This window comes from Seriola aureovittata, chromosome 21, assembly GCF_021018895.1.
Source record: "Seriola aureovittata isolate HTS-2021-v1 ecotype China chromosome 21, ASM2101889v1, whole genome shotgun sequence".
Taxonomy (NCBI): Eukaryota; Metazoa; Chordata; class Actinopteri; order Carangiformes; family Carangidae; genus Seriola; species Seriola aureovittata.
The window spans coordinates 17,188,753-17,207,686 of record NC_079384.1 but is presented as its reverse complement, the minus strand read 5'-3'; the positions used below and the strand labels follow the sequence as shown (position 1 = coordinate 17,207,686).

Here is an 18,934-nt window from a genome sequence, read left to right as displayed (position 1 = left end):
CTTATACTTTGACAACATTTTCTGATCTAAATGTAACTTTCAACGGCCATTTAGTGGCTTTTCTGGAGCTTTTCATCATATTACATGATCTTAGTCACTGGATCAAGTTGTCATGGATTTATATATGTTCAATTTTCCATTTTTTTCCCCAAGATCTTTACAGATTTTTAGTAATGTCTCCATGCTGGCTTAAGAGTGCCAGACTAACCACTAAATGGAGCCTGTGGTGAGATTGTAACTTTGCTAATTTTAGACTCTTATTCAGGCAAAGTTCTTGTACAGCTGATTTTGTTAAGACAACACTGTTGCAGGTTTGGGACATTTTGTTGAAGCGGTGCTGCATTCGTGAAAAAGATTGTATAAAACCTTTTGTGGCTCCAGAGGAGGCTGTGTGAAATCTGATGAATTGCCTCAAGTGATGTCATTTGAGTCAGCATTGGTTGGGTCTGAAAACAAGTTCGCCCGCTCCTCATCTCCGCTTGAGGCTAGCGGCTCGAAGCTACGTTATCTGCTACTAGCATAATATCTGAATATTTGAGCAAACTGTCTGAGGCTGAGTTGCATTGTTGGCAATGTAGGCACCATGGTTTTCTTAAGAAAGAAGAATGTGTGGAATGAAAAAGACAATATCTCTGGTTCTGCTGCATTAATTTCTATCCTTTTTTTAACCGTCTATCAGGTTTTATAGATGTTATTATAAAACAGGTTTCACTATCAGTAACAAAACTCAGGTATTGTAGTGCCAGCGGTATTTAAAATGTTAGATTCTACCCAGCCCTCGGATTTACTCGTGTAGAGGACTGAGGTCAGATCAAGCCACTTTAATGTTCTTGATGAACCTGTTCAACAGTGTGGAAATTATGAACTTCACTCTCTATTCAGCTTCTATTCATGTTCTGGTTGCCTTTTTTTTTTTTTTATTCAGGATTTAAAATGATTATCTTGGAAGAATAATTTGTACTCAGTCTCAGTAGAGTATTTGATGTTGGTAGGCATCATATTAAAGCTGTCTGGCTCATGATTTAAGAAGCAGCCACATCCTCTGTCTGCAACATTACCCCCATCACAATTTCCCAGAAGCCTTGTTCTCTGACACACACACACTTGATATGTGATGCATTCATGCGGCGCTCTTATCTCTTATGTGAACCTGATTCACTGAAGTAATGAGTGCTGAGTTTTTCTCGAATCAGCTTGCATGGTGCTGTGTTTGGAAATCCCTAATGATGCGTGTGACTCAGATGGCTGAGGTTGCACATGTTTGTGTGTGTGTGTGGTTGTGACTGTAGGGGTGTTTTTTCTTTGTGTACGTGTGTGTCCTAGGCCGCTGTGATGTCATCCTCTGCTTCCTACAGTGTTGTATTGTTCTCCTGTCCACCTGTTGGAGCTATGCCCGAGCCTCTGTGGGGGTGGAACAGTTTACTCACTTTCACAGCCAGCCTCTCGCATCACTTCACAGTCACACAGCGACACACACACCGGGCTGGATTTACTGCCACTATTCAGTGCACCGTTTTTCTTTTTAACAAGCTGGTGGAAAGTCACTCAGTACATTTACTCAATTACTGTACTTAAGTACAGTTACTTGTACTTAATTATTTCCATTTAATGCTACTTTATACTTCTACCCCACTACATTTCACAGGGAAACATTGTAGTTTTTACTGCACTACATTTATCTGACAGCTGCAGTTACTAATTATGTTCCACATTAAGATTTGACATTAAAAACCCAGATAAGCTTATCAAATGGGGATGTCTATGAGCTGATAGCAGTTCCACATAATGGTGATTTCCCCTCTAAACCTCTCAGATGGTCATTCCAACCATATCCAACCAAATACACATATGGTATAATGAAGTGTTGTTCCTCACAGAACCAGGTAATTAAAAGCATAAAACATAAGATGCAAAAATATAAAACATTTAAAATCTATAACGTTTCCAAAAATCATCACTAAACTAAACTGGCTAACTGCATATAAAGTAGTTAAAACTACCTCCACCTCGAGCAGCAACAATTTAATAATATAAGGGCCAAGTACCTTTATTTTTGATATTTTAAACACATTTTGCTAATAATATTTATGTACTTTTACTGCACTTTGAGTAATATTGTAATACTTGTAATATAATATTTTTACCTCATCATATTGGTACTTCAGTAAAAGATTTGAGTACTTCTTCCACCACTGTCTAGAGAGGAAGTCTCTCATAGTTAATAATTTTTCTACCCCTGTCCTTATTTTCTCCCTTTGTCTATTCATGCTGTTGTTCTATGTCCATCTGTCTGTTTTTGTGCTCTTCCCTGCCCTCCTTTTACCCCCCGATAGAAATCATAGTACTTTCCTGAAATAGCATGTTGAGTAATGTCTGGTTCTTTTTGGATCGTTTCCTTTCTCTTTTTTCTCATTTTTTTTCTATCCAGTCATCCCCCCAAGTCCACTGTAATTTTTACATCAGCCGCTGCTGGCCAGTGTGTTAAAGTGTAAACAGGTTATGCATCAGGCTAACAGCCAGGTCCAAAGAACCCCCTCCCCTCCCCTCCCCTCCTCAACTCCACCACCAGAACCCCTCCCTTTATTTTTTTTCCTGCTTTCACCAGAAGGATTTTATTGAATTTTGGAAATTAAATCAGAGTGAAATCCTCCTCCTCTTACTCTGGAAATACATGTTATAGTAACAGCTCGGTGGTAGTATATATATGTGTGTGTGTATGTGTATGTGTGTGTGTGTGTGTGTGTGTGTGTGTGTGTGTGTGTGTGTGTGTGTGTGTGTGTGTGTGTGTGTGTGTGTAAAGGGGTGTGGTGGATGGCTGCAGTCCCAGTTAGCAAAGAGAGGAGGGTCAGCCACCTGATCTGCAGCCTAGCTGTTTACACATGGCTCCCATTTCCCCCTAAGTATCCAGACCTGCCAGCCTCATGAGAACATCCTGTAGTGTGAATGGGAGGAACACATGCAGCTGAGCACTGTTCAAGCGTGGCCTCATGGCTTTGTCTGTGCGTGTGCTTGTTGAACTCTTGGTGCCACTTGAAGAGGATTGTTTTTTAAGTCCTCCAGAGTACATGCAGAACAGATGTAACTTGTAAATAATTTCCTGTTGCCATTATTGCCCATGAAAAGTCTAAAATCCACTTAAACTAAACTTGGCTGAACACACGCAGGTCTGTCTCTTTCTGGAATCTGAACTAGGACTGACGTCTGTGTTAAGATGTCAAGCACTGAAAAAGCGGGGCGTCTTTATAAAGTAAAGCTAGTGAAATAGGTGTGGAAAGAGATATAGCTGTGACCATGGTAACCATGTTGCCAGAGTGACCATCACCAGTCTGTAAGGTGCTGCAACATCAAAGTGTGACATTCAACTGCCTCCAAAAATGTTTGGCAACCTAAATATTTACAGAAACTCTTGAATTCAGGACTTAAGGGCTCTGGAAATGTTATGGGAATTTACCAATTATACCAAACAATTAATAAATCAATCAAGAAAATAATGGGCAGATTTATTTAAAAAAAAATCATTAGTTGCAGTACTAATCATGATCAGGTATCTAATGTAAGAAAAAAAATCACACATAAAATCTTCAAATTGATACAACAAAGTGTTTTGTTTCATATCTTACATCTGACAAAAGTGTTCACATGTGTAAAACAAAAACTCATTTTATTAGATTTAAATCATGTCTAGTTTGAAACCATTCATTTGGAAATTAGACATTTGTTTTGTAAAAGAATAATACAATTTGATCATCACAATATGATTCCACTAAAAACTGAGGAAAGATATTGAATTATTGAACTTGAATCTACTATGTTATTGCATTTACATATACACAAGATAAATGTGTTTTTGTGTGTGGAGCCACCTTACAGTGTAAAGATGATGTACTCTTCATATTCAGCATAAATGTGTTTGGAAATGAATTGTGATCAGTCTATTGTTGCTCTGCTATAAGTTTTGTAGTTCAGTGCTCCAAGGTGAAGATGGTTAAAGAGTACACAAAAATATTTTATTGTGTGTGCAGTAGACTGTGTTTGGCTGGTTGCAGTAATGGAGAATATGGGAACATCAGCAGCTGATTCTGTCATGTTTTGGTTTTTTGTTGTGTTGACAGATAGGAGCTCTGTCTGTGTCTCTGTCTAATATGATGACATTATGTCACTTCCAGGGCAAAAAAGAAGTGGGACAGAGTTTTGTTCGTGTGTTCTAAACAGAGCTATTAGATAATAGAAGATTTAGTCAAGCCTGTGTCATCAGGAGATCAGCAATGATGTAATCACCATAAGATATCACACAGTTTTGTCATTTTTTTTAAGGGTAAAATCTTTGTTGTGAAACTCTTGAAACACACAATCGAGTATTTTTTTTTATCTTGAATGTGAAGATAACAAAAAGTCTTGTATTAAAATGTTACATAATCCGTCTCCCTGCTCCAGCCCTGTTGAAGGCAGGCTGTGCTGGTAGCAGGGAAACTACCTCTTCTGATTTCGGGTGAAGATTAGTGTGGGCCTGAGGGAGGATGGATGTGTTGTGTGCTGATGAGCTGCGTCTCCTACAGACAGTCTGGGAGCTGCTGTTTAGCACTAACCAGGATTTACAAAGCAGCGGAAAATCCCCTAATGCAGAGCCCAGATGTCTGATGGCTGCAGACCGTGAAGGAGGCCTCTGTCACACTATACATGAGTGTAGTGGAGGAGAGAAAGGTGGAGCATGTTTGACTCATTTCTGGTGGGTTTAAGAACATCCAATCTTGTCCTAGAGCAGCGTAGATCTTTGTCAGACACTATTGACTAATAGTTCTCTTGAACAGCTATACATCAGATAATGCACAATGACAAGCCGAGTCTCCCCATTATCCAATTTAATTTAGTTTCAAGCATACAGTATGTCCCCTTTAATACTTTGGTTGATATAAACAGGAAGTATAATGTTGCCATGGATTCAGTGAGTTGTGTTGTGGGCTAAAACTTGAGCTGAATTAGCTATTAGCACTTCCTTTTTGCAATGTACCCATGGATGTACAGACAACTGTCTCTGAATTTCTCTTCTACCTGTCCCTTTTACCTATATAGTATCTTCTACAGTTTGTTGCTATTAGAAGAGGGGTCTTAAAGCAAAAATGCTTCCAACTTTGTAGCAACAGTTTGTGTTGTCCTTTTCCAGTTGGGTTCAACATGACAGTACCCCCGTGCACGAAGCAAGTTCCATAAATGAATAATTTTCCCAGTTTGGTGTGGAAGAACTTAACTGACCTCAACCCCACCCAGCACCTTGGGGATGATCTAGAGTGCAAACTGAGAGCCAAACCTTATCACGCAACATCCGTGTTGGACCCGACTAATGCTCTTGAGGCTGAATGGGAGCAAACTTCTGCAGCCAGCTCCCAAAATATGGTGGAAACTCTCTCGTGAAAAACGGAAGCTGTTTATAGCCGAAGATTAATGCTCATGAGTTGAAAAATTGCTTATGTTTTGGATGTTCAGGTGTCCACATACTTTTGGCCGTGTGTGTGTCTACAAGTAAGAAGAGTTGGGTGGAAAAACTTAGCAAAGATCAGTAGTAATTAGTACTCAGAATATGATATTAATCGCAGCAGTTACAGTATTGAATCAGCTCCAGATTATTAACCAGCAGACAGGTGGTTAACTGTTACGTCCTGTTTGCTCTGGCACTGTTTTATGCAATCATCTGACTTTGGTCTGAACGATTTGATAAGTCAATGTCAAAGTGATGTAAGATTACTGTTGTTGTTTTCATCTTTATCCATTCAGAGCTATCACCTATCATTACATCCATCTGCTAAACTGCCTGATCCAGCAGCTTCAGGACACTATTTAGCTCTCTTATCCTCAGAGTTTTTTTTCTGTCTGTGACTCAGAACTCTTGACCCCTTTAACAGCAGAGGGCGGACAATAATTCAAATACACCCAAAAGAATAGCCTAAGAAAGACATTACTGGGAAATAATACTGCTAAATGTGTCATCAGCTTTGTATTACAAACAACAGAATGAACTCCTACCACACAATAGCAAGAAGTACCTGCAGTTCAATAAGAATTAGGGCTGCAAGCAATGGTTATTTCCATTATCCAGACTTAATTTCCTCATTGTTGTCGATAAAATGTCAGAAAATGTGAACAAATTCCTGTTTTGACTTCCCATAGATACCCATAGATTACTTTTTTGTCAATCAACGAATCATTTCATCTTTAATATTTATCTTCTAAATCAGCAGCTTTGTGCTGCAACATTTGAAGAAGAGTGGACAATAAGAAAACCAGTTTTTGAAAGTCAAGATATCCCTTACCCAGCAGCCATGGCGATAAGCCCTGAAGCATACTGCTGTTACTCTAAACAAGAGCAGTGATGGTAATGAACCCGGAGATAAAAGTGGAACAGCCACAGATTATCTCCCTACCCTTCATAATTCCTAGAATGACCCTGAAGTTCAAACACATAATGATGACATGTGTTGGCGGAGCTTGCGCTAATATGGGCCACGGATTGCACCATACACTACCAATATAGGACACAGTATACACACACATATATTCCTTCATTACTGCAACGTGACATAAAACACAAACAAAACTAGCATTTAAGTTCAAATAGACTTAAAACTATATCCTAGAAATTCTGATTTGTAGGACAAATCTGCATCGTAACTTGTAGCACTATTCATTTTGGAATTGCTCAGCATGTGTGTCTTCATCACTTTTATTTTAGCTCGTACTGGATCTAGTTGTCTTGTGGAAAGATTGAGATTTTTTGCAACAAATGTGAGTGTTAAGTAGAGACAATTATTTAAAATGTCATAATTACACCAGTGTGTCCAGCCCCAGGGTAGAAATGATTTTCACATCATTATTTGAGTCACATTTGCATCTTAATTCTTTTCTCCACTTTGTCTTTTTTCTTTTTTAGAGGGGAGGGATTGGTGGTTGAGAAAATGTCATAAATCGGTTACACTCCTCCCCGAGTTAACCATAAAAAAAGACCCACCCAAACAAGATTGGAGACAGTGGTTGTGCTTGGCTTTGCTCTGTAATTCACATCTGAAGGGAGTGTGCATGTGTGTGTATATACATGCAGCTGGTTTGTGCACCAATGTGTGTTTGGCATTAGGTTTCCTCAGGTATTTTTAGGGCAGACAAGGTTCTTTTGTGTGTGTGTGTGTGTGTGTGTGTGTGTGTGTGTGTTTGAATGAGATCAGGTGGAGGGTGGAGCAAGCAGAGATGTGCTGGAACCAGTTTTACTGAATACCATAGTGAGACATTCTGATGGTAACAATTTCTATTACTGTCATTACTGTGATTATCGTTTTCAGAGAACAATGTGAACAAAGCACAGCTCCTGCTTTTATTAGCAGTTTTATTTTGATTAGCTATAAAGGAGCAATTGTTTTTACCATGTAATGAGGCACAGCAGGACCAGAGAAGCAGGCTCCGGCTACTGTGGTTTTGGCTTGTTATGTTTAGTGAAGGACAGCATGCATTACACTCTTCCTCATGCCTCAGCTTCAACTCAGGCTGTGGTATATGTTAGTCGTGGTGCAGAGATATTGTGCACAAGGCTTGTTATATGTTCTGCTTTTTGACCCAGCAGTTAACACTTCGTACAAAGTTCTCTCACTTCAGAAAGTCAAATCATAAACTTTGTGACTGTGATGGACCCAAAACTATGATTCCAACAATTCATTCATTTTACCCTCTGAATGTCTCAGGACTGAGATGTTGTAAATAAAATGAGTACAACTGATCAACATTGTGCGGGACTATTGATTCTTTCACAACTATTAACACCCAGAAGAAATCAAACACAATGAACAGGTGCAGAGACACAGACAATGCTTTTAAAGTAATTTCCAGTCAAATTTTTAAAACTTTGAACAACCAACCTGCTTTTGTTTATGGTGCTTTGAGTGTATTTGATGGTAGTTTTTTCAGTTTGTTAGGTTTGATTAAATCACAGATGCTAATAGTGTGAAGTAATTTTACTATATTTTAGCAGTAATGGTTCTGTTTCAGTGATTACTGTGATGTTTTTGGCCTCAATAATCACTGCGTTAAAATTTGATACTGGTACATCCCTAGATGGGAGTCAGGCTGTACTCACACCATTAGTGGTTTCACAATTTGTGTGTGTGATCTTTCTTCTTCCCTCTTTCACTTCATCCAGACTCCACCTCCTCTCTATGTCTCTCTCTCTCTCATTTCCTGGCAGCTCTTGGGAGGGGTCCTTTTTGGAAAGAGATCACAAGGCTGCAGGTCAAACCAGCTTAGACGCAGTTCCCTTCACAGCTGGACACAGAGAGATGAAGGGGAACATACAGGATGATGCAGAGGACTGTTACACCTGATATTTATCTGTTGTTAGCCCAACCTTACATCTTTACATGCTGTCAAACTTAAACTCATTTCTCAACCTTTATCTACCCACATGACTCACTGCCCAAATTAGTCTGAAAATAAAAAAAACAAAACAAACAGACAGATGACCACGTTACCAAATTTAAATCTGATTCCGTTTCCGTGCACCTATAAATAACATTTCTGTGAGACTATTATGGTCCATAAGGTTCTCTAATCTCTGCCCAGTGTGTCATTTAAATCCTTCTAAATGAGAGTGGAACAGATGGATCAGTCCAACCCTGTATCTCCGTTAACATGCTCAAGCTGATTTCTTCTCTTCTCTTCTCTTCTCTTCTCTTCTCTTCTCTTCTCTTCTCTTCTCTTCTCTTCTCTTCTCTTCTCTTCTCTTCTCTTCTCTTCTCTTCTCTTCTCTGTCAGTTAACGGTGCAGCTTCACAAAGAATCATGATCATATTGAATGGTTTGGTTGCGGTTTGTTTGTCCAGTGTGTAATGTTTTGCTATTGGGTGGGAAAATGAGAACCGCAGTGCCACACTGACACGCCCAATAATAATATTTATACAGATATCCCCTTCATACACGAATGAAAAGTAACTAAGTATTTATTTTGCCTGAACTCCATGTCAGCTTTGAAACGGCATCTAACGATTTTGCTGATCTTAAATTAAGTTATATATCTCTGTAATAATTATTAGGAAAAGTTAAACTCATTCCTACAGGAGAAGGAAGTCATATGTCACATGGTTCAAGGTGCATTTTGAATAAGCTTGAGTGTTAGACAGCACAGACCTCACTGGCTCAACTCAGTTGTATTAATATGACTGCACAAATGACAACTCCAATCTTTAGAGGCTGTTCAACTTCTTTGATTCATTAGTTCATTCATTAATCAGCTATACTGCTTATTCTTTTAAGGTCACGTCTTAACTAAAAATGTTTTTAATAATTGTTGATCAAGTATTTCACAGATATCATTAATCATTATTATTAATCTTTCTTAATCATTAATGATCATTCCTCAAATCCTGACAATAAAAATAAATGTTAAGTGTCTTAGCAAGGTGCTCCAGAACAGCTTCAGTGCTTCTTGGCATAGATTCTCAAAGTCCTCAACTGAAGGAGATGAACACCATTCTTCTAAAAGATAGTCCCATGTTTGTTGTTTTGATGATGGTGGTAGAGAGAGTTGTCTAAAATCTCTCACAGGTATTCACCTGGGTTGAAATGTGGTTACTGTGAAGGTCATAGGATATGATTACCCCATTTTTATACTCATCAAATCTCTCATTTATTCAGGGGTTTCTTTTCATCTCCAACTGATCTGTACAACAATATTTAATAAATTTTCTGGGTATTTTATTAAGAAGTCATTTAGAGATGATGTAACCTGGTGATAATCCAGATTGTGGAGAATTAAATACCTGATAAATCCTGGTATTTCATTAACCCCTCTCCAGACCTCTGAATAGCTGGAACCAGCTCAGTGTCCAATATGTAAAATACCTGTACATCTTCTCATGATGGAGAGCAGATAGCGTCACCTTCCTTCTAAACATACCCAGCTGGGATCTCAGATGCACCCCTCCCATCGTGTAAACCATTGTTGACAATCTCCCAGAGGCCATTGTACATGTGCGTTGAGTGGGCAGCTCGCTGTGTTGGCCCATGCAGAGGGAGACGGAGGGCTCGTCTCAGACAAAGACCTCCAATTGACATCTGAACAATGGAGCGGGCACACAGCAGCCTCCTGCCTAAGGAGAGGGGGGGGCACAATGGGTCTTTTTCTATAGCACCGAGGGAGGAAGAGCCAGCATGTTAGCTTAGCTGCTTACACTGTAGAAAATAATAGTGAACCTGTTTATTCTTTGCAGTTCGTTTTCTACAACGGTTGAGATGTTTGAAGTTATTTTTTTTTCGTTCTCTGCGACTGTTGGTTTCCATTAGGGCTGCAACTATCAATTAATCTTCATTATTGATTAATCTGCAGATTATGTTATCACTTACTGGATCAATTGTTTGGTCCATAAATATAAAAAATAGTAAAAATGCTAATTTCCTAAACACCAGGTGAAGGCATCAAATGTCTTGTTTTTTCCTGCTTCTAGTCCAGAACCTAAATTCAGTTTTTGATCACAAAAAAGGGCAAATCCTTTCAATTAAAAGTCCTATACTAGGGAATGTTTGGCATGTTTGCATGAAAAGTTAATTTAATATTTAGTAATCAATTGTTTCAACTGTAGTTTCCATGAATTTTAACAACTGGTGGGATAAGAAATGTAAAAAACACTGTCACATAATTTGTAAAATGATCAGCTGCATCTTAAAGTTTGCACATTTTGTAGGTTAAATAGATGGATAGATAGATAGATACTTTACTTATCCCCTAGGGGAAATTCACATTCAAATGATCCTAAATACGCAAAATCCTCCATCATTTCAATCCTTGGAAGGAAATGATCTTAATTTAACAATGAAACTTGCTTCTAACTTCCTCTCTGTTCCATCATGCTCAGCTCATCCCGTCCTGTCCGGGAAATATGGGTGTCTTGTGTCACTCCACCCTTTTGTGCCAGTTTGTGCATGGCCTGACAGACACTGTGAATACTCACATGCAAATCTGAACACACAAGGATGACCTAATCGCTGTGCTGTTGCACACTCTCATACAGTAATCTGTCCCTCTATTGTTTATTTTTTTCCTGCTGGTGTGTAGAGAAATGTGAAAATGACCTTTTGTCCCTGGAAGATAGATCTAATGTAATGGAAACTTTTTTTTTTTAATAACGCCTTCCACTCAGTTTTTTTTGTATATTTGTAAACTCAAGTGTATTTTTGTCTGTACTGGAAACATTTTATTTTTATCATCAATATGTACCCAAATCCTTTACCAAAACCATTTAGAGAAAGTTTAGAGAAGATAAGGAAGATTAAAAAGGCCAAGGATCACATCCCTTTAAAAAAAAAAGCAAGGTTTAGAAAACACTAATAAAGAGATGGGTGTCACAGGCATCTGTCAGCACCTTCTCCATTAATGTTTTGCTTGATGCTCAAGGCTGTTTATGCCAACAAGTATTGTGCAAGTCTGCATTTTAATCTGAAAATGATATCTCAATATCTGACTGTCTTCAAACAAATATGAGTGCTTGATTGACTGTTTCTGGAAATTGCTTCAAACCCACAAGCAAAAATACTTTACATAGACCTATGAGGAACAGCTGTGAAGAAAGAGATCATTCTTGTGTGGAGGGAAACTGGGATCCTGGTCCTCACTGGAGAGGAAGGAAGTCAGGCAGGCGGCCTCGGGCAGAGAGACAGAGAGATTTTGTGAGTAAGAGAGAGAAGGGCACAGAAAGGGAGAACAAGTCACAAAACTATGTGGCCACCTGAACATTACACCCACATGTGATAGTTCAACATCCTGTTTCAAAACTATGGGCATTAATCAGCTGCTATGACAGCATCCACTGGTTCAAGCTTTCCACCAGATTTTAAAACCCGGCTGCAGGAATTTTCTCCCATTCAGCCACAAAAGTATTAGTTAGGTGCAACTCCGACATTTGGTGATAAGGTCTGAGTCAAAGTCCAGTTCATCCCAAAGGTGTTGGAAAGGGATGAGGTCAAGACTCTGTGGAGTACAAATAAAGCGTATAGCACAAACATAGAGCAGTGGTACCCAGCAGTGGTAAAAGTAGAACATTCAGAAAGGCATCAAACCTAAACCAACCAATAACTTCTGGTCCATCCGAGTGTAATAGCAAAATTAATTTCAACATAGAAGGAAGATTTAAAGCTACAGTATGCAACTTCTGGAAATCAAGCTAGCACTAGCATGAGACTCGTCTCTGCTGCTCCCACCCCTCCCTCTCCCTGCTGTGTGTCGCTCCAACCCTTCACCTACATCCTCATCAGCTATAGCGACATCTTCCAGCAGCTAATGCTAGCCTGAATACGCAGTTTTAGTGGTAGACCAGAAGCATGTTCATGTATTGATTGACAGCCATGAGTTTCTACCGCGGACTTTGGCCTTTTCTGATTGGTTAAAAGGGCGAGGCTTGGTCAAAAATTAAAAAATATTGGAAAAAATAAGTTACATACTGTGGCTTTAAATAGCACTTTCCTGTGTTATTCATTATAGCTACATTCTTGTAAACATTCAAACAAATATGATACTCATTTCCAAGGAATTTGTCATTACAGAGGTTGGCCATGATCTGCTTTCTATCCAGCCCTTTTATATCTGCCAGTAACCTTGGGATTATGATGTCTTTTAACCTGAAGTTACAAATGACCTGTCAGTATTTTTAGTTTTCATACAATAGGTGCATTTCCATCTTAAATAAATATCTTTGATATTAATATCTAAGGTGACACATATACGTTCCTGCTGAGTTCAGTTTCTTTACCTTTTTAGGTTGCAACACATCTTCCCAGCTCCCACAGACCATATTATCACAAGGTGTAATTTAGTGAAACTCGATCTTCCACATCAAACTGTGTAAACCATTTTCTTTATGAACCTGACTTTGTGCACAGAGATTTTGTTATGTTGAAACAGGAAAGGGCCTTCCCCAAAGTTGGAAGCACACTATTGTCTAAAATATCTCAAGCATAAACAAAGAGAAGAAGTCGACACACACAACACATCTGACTGATGCTGGTGGAAGGAGAGAGGTCGGAGGTGAAGCAGGACTTAACCCTGAACACCCCATTGGTTTCTAGTAGAGACTTCCTTGTCGTCAGTGATAAGTGTGTAAAAAAACAAACAAAAAAAAAAACCTAACCTGCCTTCAGTTAAAAAATGAACAGATGGGAGACATGAAGTCATTTTCATAACATTTATAGCCTGTTTTCCATTTTAGCAATGTCGGTGTCATGTAAGCTTATTCATAATGACTAAAGTTCAGTTTGTTATGAAGTAAAGTGAATTCTTTCATTACTGACACACACTTTCTCTTGAGATTACAAATTAACATGGTTTCCTTTGTATGATGTCCCAGAATGACCCTGAGAGTAGCTCTGCGTTCAACTACATATCTAATTGTAATTTACAGGTTTCACTATGATTTTAGTGTTAAATGACAGGAATGACTACACAGAACTCTAGACTGATGCGTCAGATGTTTAAAGGAATAGATCTGAATTTTTGCAAATACACCTACTTGTTCTCAGGTAGAGATTTAGATGGGGAGTGCAATACCACTCTGTACAGACATGAGAGTGGTTCCAATCTTATCTAAATCTATTCCAGAATAAGTCTTTTCCTCAAATGTTGAACTATTCCTTTGATGAGAATGACCTTGTATCTTATTCTGGAGTCATGAAGAATTATAGAAATCATAAAATGGAGGTATTTTCTTCCATATTTAATATTAGTTCATATTCCTAAATGTCTGTTTTGTGTGTCCTCAGGTTTGAGAAGGGGAGGATCTACACTTACATCGGAGAGGTGGTGGTGTCCGTCAATCCTTACCGTGCCATGAACATCTACGGCCGCGACACCGTGGAGCAGTACAAGGGCCGCGAGCTGTACGAGAGGCCGCCCCACCTCTTCGCCATCGCTGACGCTGCTTACAAAGCCATGAAGAGGAGAAACAAAGACACTTGCATTGTCATCTCAGGTAACATGGGAAGCCCCCCACCCCCACCTGCATGAGCTAGACAAAAAGCACAGGGATGTTTTACTTTGTTGTAATTTACATGCTGTTTAACTTTTAGGAAAAATCCTTCTGTAATATTCAGTTGTCCTCTGATGTTTTCTCGCCTGAGGGAAGTTCTTCTGAAGGAGAAAAATATTGACATAACCTGCATTCACTTGAAAATAATTAAAACAATTCACCTTCACTTCTTCTAAAAGAAGTATTTATTTAATGTGGTCACAAGCTGTGTGTGGAAACCAGGCAGAGGATGAAGCTCCACTCGGTGGTCACAGGGGGAACTGAGCCCCTCTAAACCCTCATATCATGTCTTGAATCCATACCAAGGCAGAAATACAGTTTGGCCTAAAAGACAGAAAATGTGATGTTGGACTGAAATAAGTTTGTGCTACACAGTATAGATTTCAAAATGACAGCAAATCAGGCTTCGGCTATGGGTCTCAGCCGACAATATCCCACCTTTTTAAATGACTCTATTTTTAAAATGTTCAATTATTTAAACCACTTGAGGTCTCTTGGTTGAATTAGCACAGCAAGCAAACTGCCCCAAAATTATTAATGCCAAAAATATTTAATATTGTATTTAATGACTCTTTGCACTACACTGTTTTTTTCCAGGGGAAAGTGGAGCAGGAAAGACAGAAGCCAGCAAGTATATAATGCAATACATTGCTGCTATCACCAATCCTAATCAGAGGGCTGAAGTTGAAAGGTGAGCTGCTCTTGTTGAACACACTGTAGAGTCCGTGCACATGTAGGGTTTGGTGACCAAACAGCAAATATTATCAGATATGGAGTTTCTTTTATCCTGTGGATTTCTGACTTGTTCCCTAGAGAGGTGTTTTGCATATCCAAATGAAATACAGCAGAAACACATGATATTTTGATGTATGGTGTAAACTGTGAAAACTGCACCACAGTGTGATTTAAAATGCTCAGAATTTCTTCTTTGGCAAAATGGAGTTTATACCCACAAGAAATATGCATTTAATACATTTTATTTTCTAAATGTTAAACGATTACTCTTAGATGTTAGATTGTTTTTATCAGTCAATGCAGCGCAGACTTTTATTACAGGTCACTTTTACTTTTACCTTTTATTATCTCATTACAGCTATAGCAGTGTGAGGCTCTTAGATCATACTGATATATTGTCACACCTCTGCTTGACTTTAGTCAGGGTTTATTGATATCTGAGTAGGTGTGTGCTGTTCCTCTAGATAAAGGAGAAATCGCACCATGTTACAGAATGGATATCAGTATGTTGACATTGATAAGATAGACATGAAGAGGAAAAATCAGCTTTGATGTAAAGTGAACAAAGTGCAGGTCAGAGCCTGGTCTGGCCTATGTTAAAGTATTTGATATTTTTATATATCTGCAATACTATTCAACTTCTGCAGTGTTGGATTTCACTATAATATCACTTTGAAAATGATTGAAATTCATTTTTAAATTCTGTTTTCTGTCTCTTGCTTTTTGACTCTTGGCTACACAATTTATAACTATACACTTTGCTCTATTGCATTTTTTCAAAAAGCTCTTATCCAGATATTTTTTTAGATTAGATAGTATTGTGTGGATGGTGTCATTAGCCCTCAAGTCACAAAACGTAATCTATAAAAGGCTGTGCCAGTTTTGAAAAAAACTGTCAGCTATGTTTGTTTTCTGAAAGTTTTCCAGGAAGAGGATTAGAAAAATAACTTAATTTGAGTCAAATAACTTTCTTTCCAAAAAAAGATATTTGAAAAAAAAGAGTGTTAAATGATCACCTTACACTATTATAAGCCAGAACAACAGTGCAACACCCCATTGTGGTTAATAAGGCAGACCAGAGTCAGTATTCTCAGCTCAGTCCTGAGAGCTTCCAGCATATAATTGTGTTATGTAGATTAGGTATCTGCTCCGATTTGCTCTCTTCATGTCCTGTTATTTTTTAGGTGTCAGGGGAAACTGTTTTACCTCTCATTAATGGAAAAGATTTTGCAAAACTCCAGCTGTGCCTGATCAGATCCTGAGCACACAGACCAGTCCAGGCCAAAAATCACTGACAAAACAAGACAGGACTCTTTGTTTGGTCAGGATGTGATCGTTCTCTGTATCAGTTAATTTTTCTCAAACGATGGCTGCCACAGAAGATTTTAAGTTCTGAGGTAGAAAGAAATACTTAAAGCAAATGAAAAGACAGAGATAGGACAGACTTTTAATCTCAGGATTGTGGCACATCTGAGTCCACAGATTGGGTTCTTTATCACAAACACTTCATGGTGTGCGTAATTTTTTTGAACCTGGTTGCACTTAGTTGACCACTTTATTCTTTTAATATTATCCTGCCTTCCCCCAGGGTGAAAAACATGCTGCTTAAATCCAACTGCGTTTTGGAGGCCTTCGGGAACGCCAAGACCAACCGCAACGACAACTCCAGCCGCTTTGGCAAATACATGGACATCAATTTCGACTTCAAGGGAGATCCCATCGGCGGCCACATCAACAACTACCTGCTGGAAAAGGTAAAGGCTCAGAGATCAAATGAAATGTAGTTGTGATTTGATTTTGATATTTTGTATCTTAAGTACATGTTATGTTATTTTTTTATGTTAATGGAGGGAAAAGGTTTAATATGTGGTGTTTTACAGCATGTTTTCTCAGCCAAGCGTCTCCTCAAAATGGGTTCCAACTGTGCTGATAATTCCATTACATGACTGTTAGCCATATGGTAGCCATCTTCCTCTTTGTCCCTCCACTGCACAGTGGTGTGGGATGATAAACAAGTGAGGAAATAAAAATAAAAAAATCTGCCAGACAGATTCAGTTTCGTTGATATTTTTTTCAGACTCTTTCTCTTTTCTTGAAAAATACTGGAGATTTTTCCTGTATCAGGTTTGAAAAAAAAGAAAAACCCTGGTTGAATTGTGCATATGCAAGTCAGCTGTTACATGACTCTGTCCTGTTGTGTGTTTTTTTTTTTTCTGCCCAATAGTCAAGGGTTATTTTCCAGCAGGAAGGAGAGAGGAGCTTTCATTCATTTTACCAGGTAAGTGTTTGTGTGTTTGTGTGCGTTTGTGTGTGTGTGTGTGTGTGTGTGTGTGTGTGTGTGTACACCTGTGTGTTTGCATGTGAAGAGAGCATGTATACATTAGATGTGTGCATGCAAACTTTTATTCCTGAGCTTCCCAGCAGGAATATGAATCCATGCAGGATTTCTGAGTCATGAACGGACCTTTTGTTCCTGCATGTAGGAGTGTTGTGAGTTGAAAATGAGGCCACAGTTGTATCTGATATTTCATTGTGAGAGATGCATCAAATTCATACATGACGAGCATGGTAATGACTTTATTTACAGTATATATGACAGAAATTACAGTTGGTATTTTGCATTGTATCATAGTCTGTGTAGTGATGCAGAAAGCACAACAAAGGTTCTGCACAGAGTGTTGTAACCAAGATAAGATAAGATGTACCTATTATTGAAATTCAGATTGACACAGCAGCCCAAAAGAAAAGGGGAAAAATGTCATAAAGAAATAAAATAAGAATAGAAATAGAATCTAGAATAAATAAGATACATTAGAAATACTATATACAATGACATATACAAATGCAAAGTAGGCATTTCTGTACTTGTGCAAATATGAAAATAAATTTAGTATTTGTTGCAGTTTGTCCAGCTTCTATCATAATATACAGATTTGAGTCTTAGACTGTGGGTGCTGTGGCATTGTGCACTCTGATGGCTAATGGCATGAAGGCGCTTTGAGGCATGTGGCTGGATGAGTCTGTGGCTGAACGTGCTCCTGAGCTGTCTCAGTTCTGCACAGAGGGGATGAGAGGGGTTGTCCTTAATGGCTTTCAGCTTTCCTCTCGTCTTCCTCTCTGTCACTGCCTCCACACTGTGGAAACTAAGGTGTGTGGGTGTGTGTGTGTGTGTGTGTTTTTGGTTCTCTACCAGCTGCTCAGAGGAGCTCCAGATTCCTTGTTACGCTCTCTTCACATCCAGAAGGACCCGACAGCCTACAACTACATCAAAGTTGGAGGCCAGATTAAGGTACACTTTACAATTCTGCGCACATACAAACATTTATCTATGTATGAAAACCCCCAAAACAAAAGTTTGAGAGAAAGGGAGTGTTACATTGAGTTTGTTTGCAGACGGTTAAACAACTTAGAGTTTACAAGTTTTTGAAACAAACCACACAAATCACATATTTGGAGAACAATTGTAAAGTGTGTTGTGACCACAAACTCTGACTTACTCCACTTTACATAAGTGTGGTCTTTCAAAAGGTGTTTTGGTGTGTCTGCTGTGCTCTGTAGTCTTTGCATGAGCTGTAATGAGTAGGAACAAAACAACAACAGCCTGACGTCATGGAACATGATACATCCAAACAGATGAGGTGGCGGTTTGTACACTGTGTGCCCCGGCGGCTCCTATTTTTATAGCCAGACATCACAGATCAGCACAAGTTTGTAATTGAATTAACTGGGAATTTGATATTCGGGATAGATTAACTGGAAGAGAAAGGAAAAGTCCGGTTTTAGAAAGATAAAATGTTGAAGAAGTGATATTCTTTGCAGTGATTGATCAGGTAACTTAAATATTGTTTCCATTGTCCCCCCAAACCCCCAACCCCCCCACACCCTCTCCAGTCTTGCATCAATGATGGGGCTGATTTCAAAGCTGTAGCTGATGCCATGAAAGTGATCGGTTTCACAGGGGACGAGATTCAGACTGTTTACAAGATCCTGGCTACCATCCTACATCTGGTAATACCCGATAATACCCAATCCCTGCTCATTCCTTACGCCAGCTGTGTGCGCCTATATGGGAGTTCTGTGTCCAGATTTTCGACACATGTGAGAGATGGCAGCAATGTGAACCAATATACTTGCCAAGCAGTTGAATGCATGTGT

At 38.9% G+C, this 18,934-nt stretch overlaps 1 protein-coding gene across 1 annotated transcript in view; it reads left to right on the top strand.

The window, feature by feature from the left end:
• The window catches only part of myo1d (myosin 1D), a 105,439-nt gene that overhangs the window by 8,266 nt on the left and 78,239 nt on the right, over window positions 1-18,934 (top strand). The window contains exons 2-7 of the mRNA XM_056365819.1: window positions 13,779-13,987; window positions 14,642-14,735; window positions 16,368-16,533; window positions 17,004-17,057; window positions 17,973-18,068; window positions 18,671-18,787. Coding sequence (XP_056221794.1) covers window positions 13,779-13,987; window positions 14,642-14,735; window positions 16,368-16,533; window positions 17,004-17,057; window positions 17,973-18,068; window positions 18,671-18,787 — 736 coding nt within the window. The remainder of the gene's footprint in view (window positions 1-13,778; window positions 13,988-14,641; window positions 14,736-16,367; window positions 16,534-17,003; window positions 17,058-17,972; window positions 18,069-18,670; window positions 18,788-18,934) is intronic.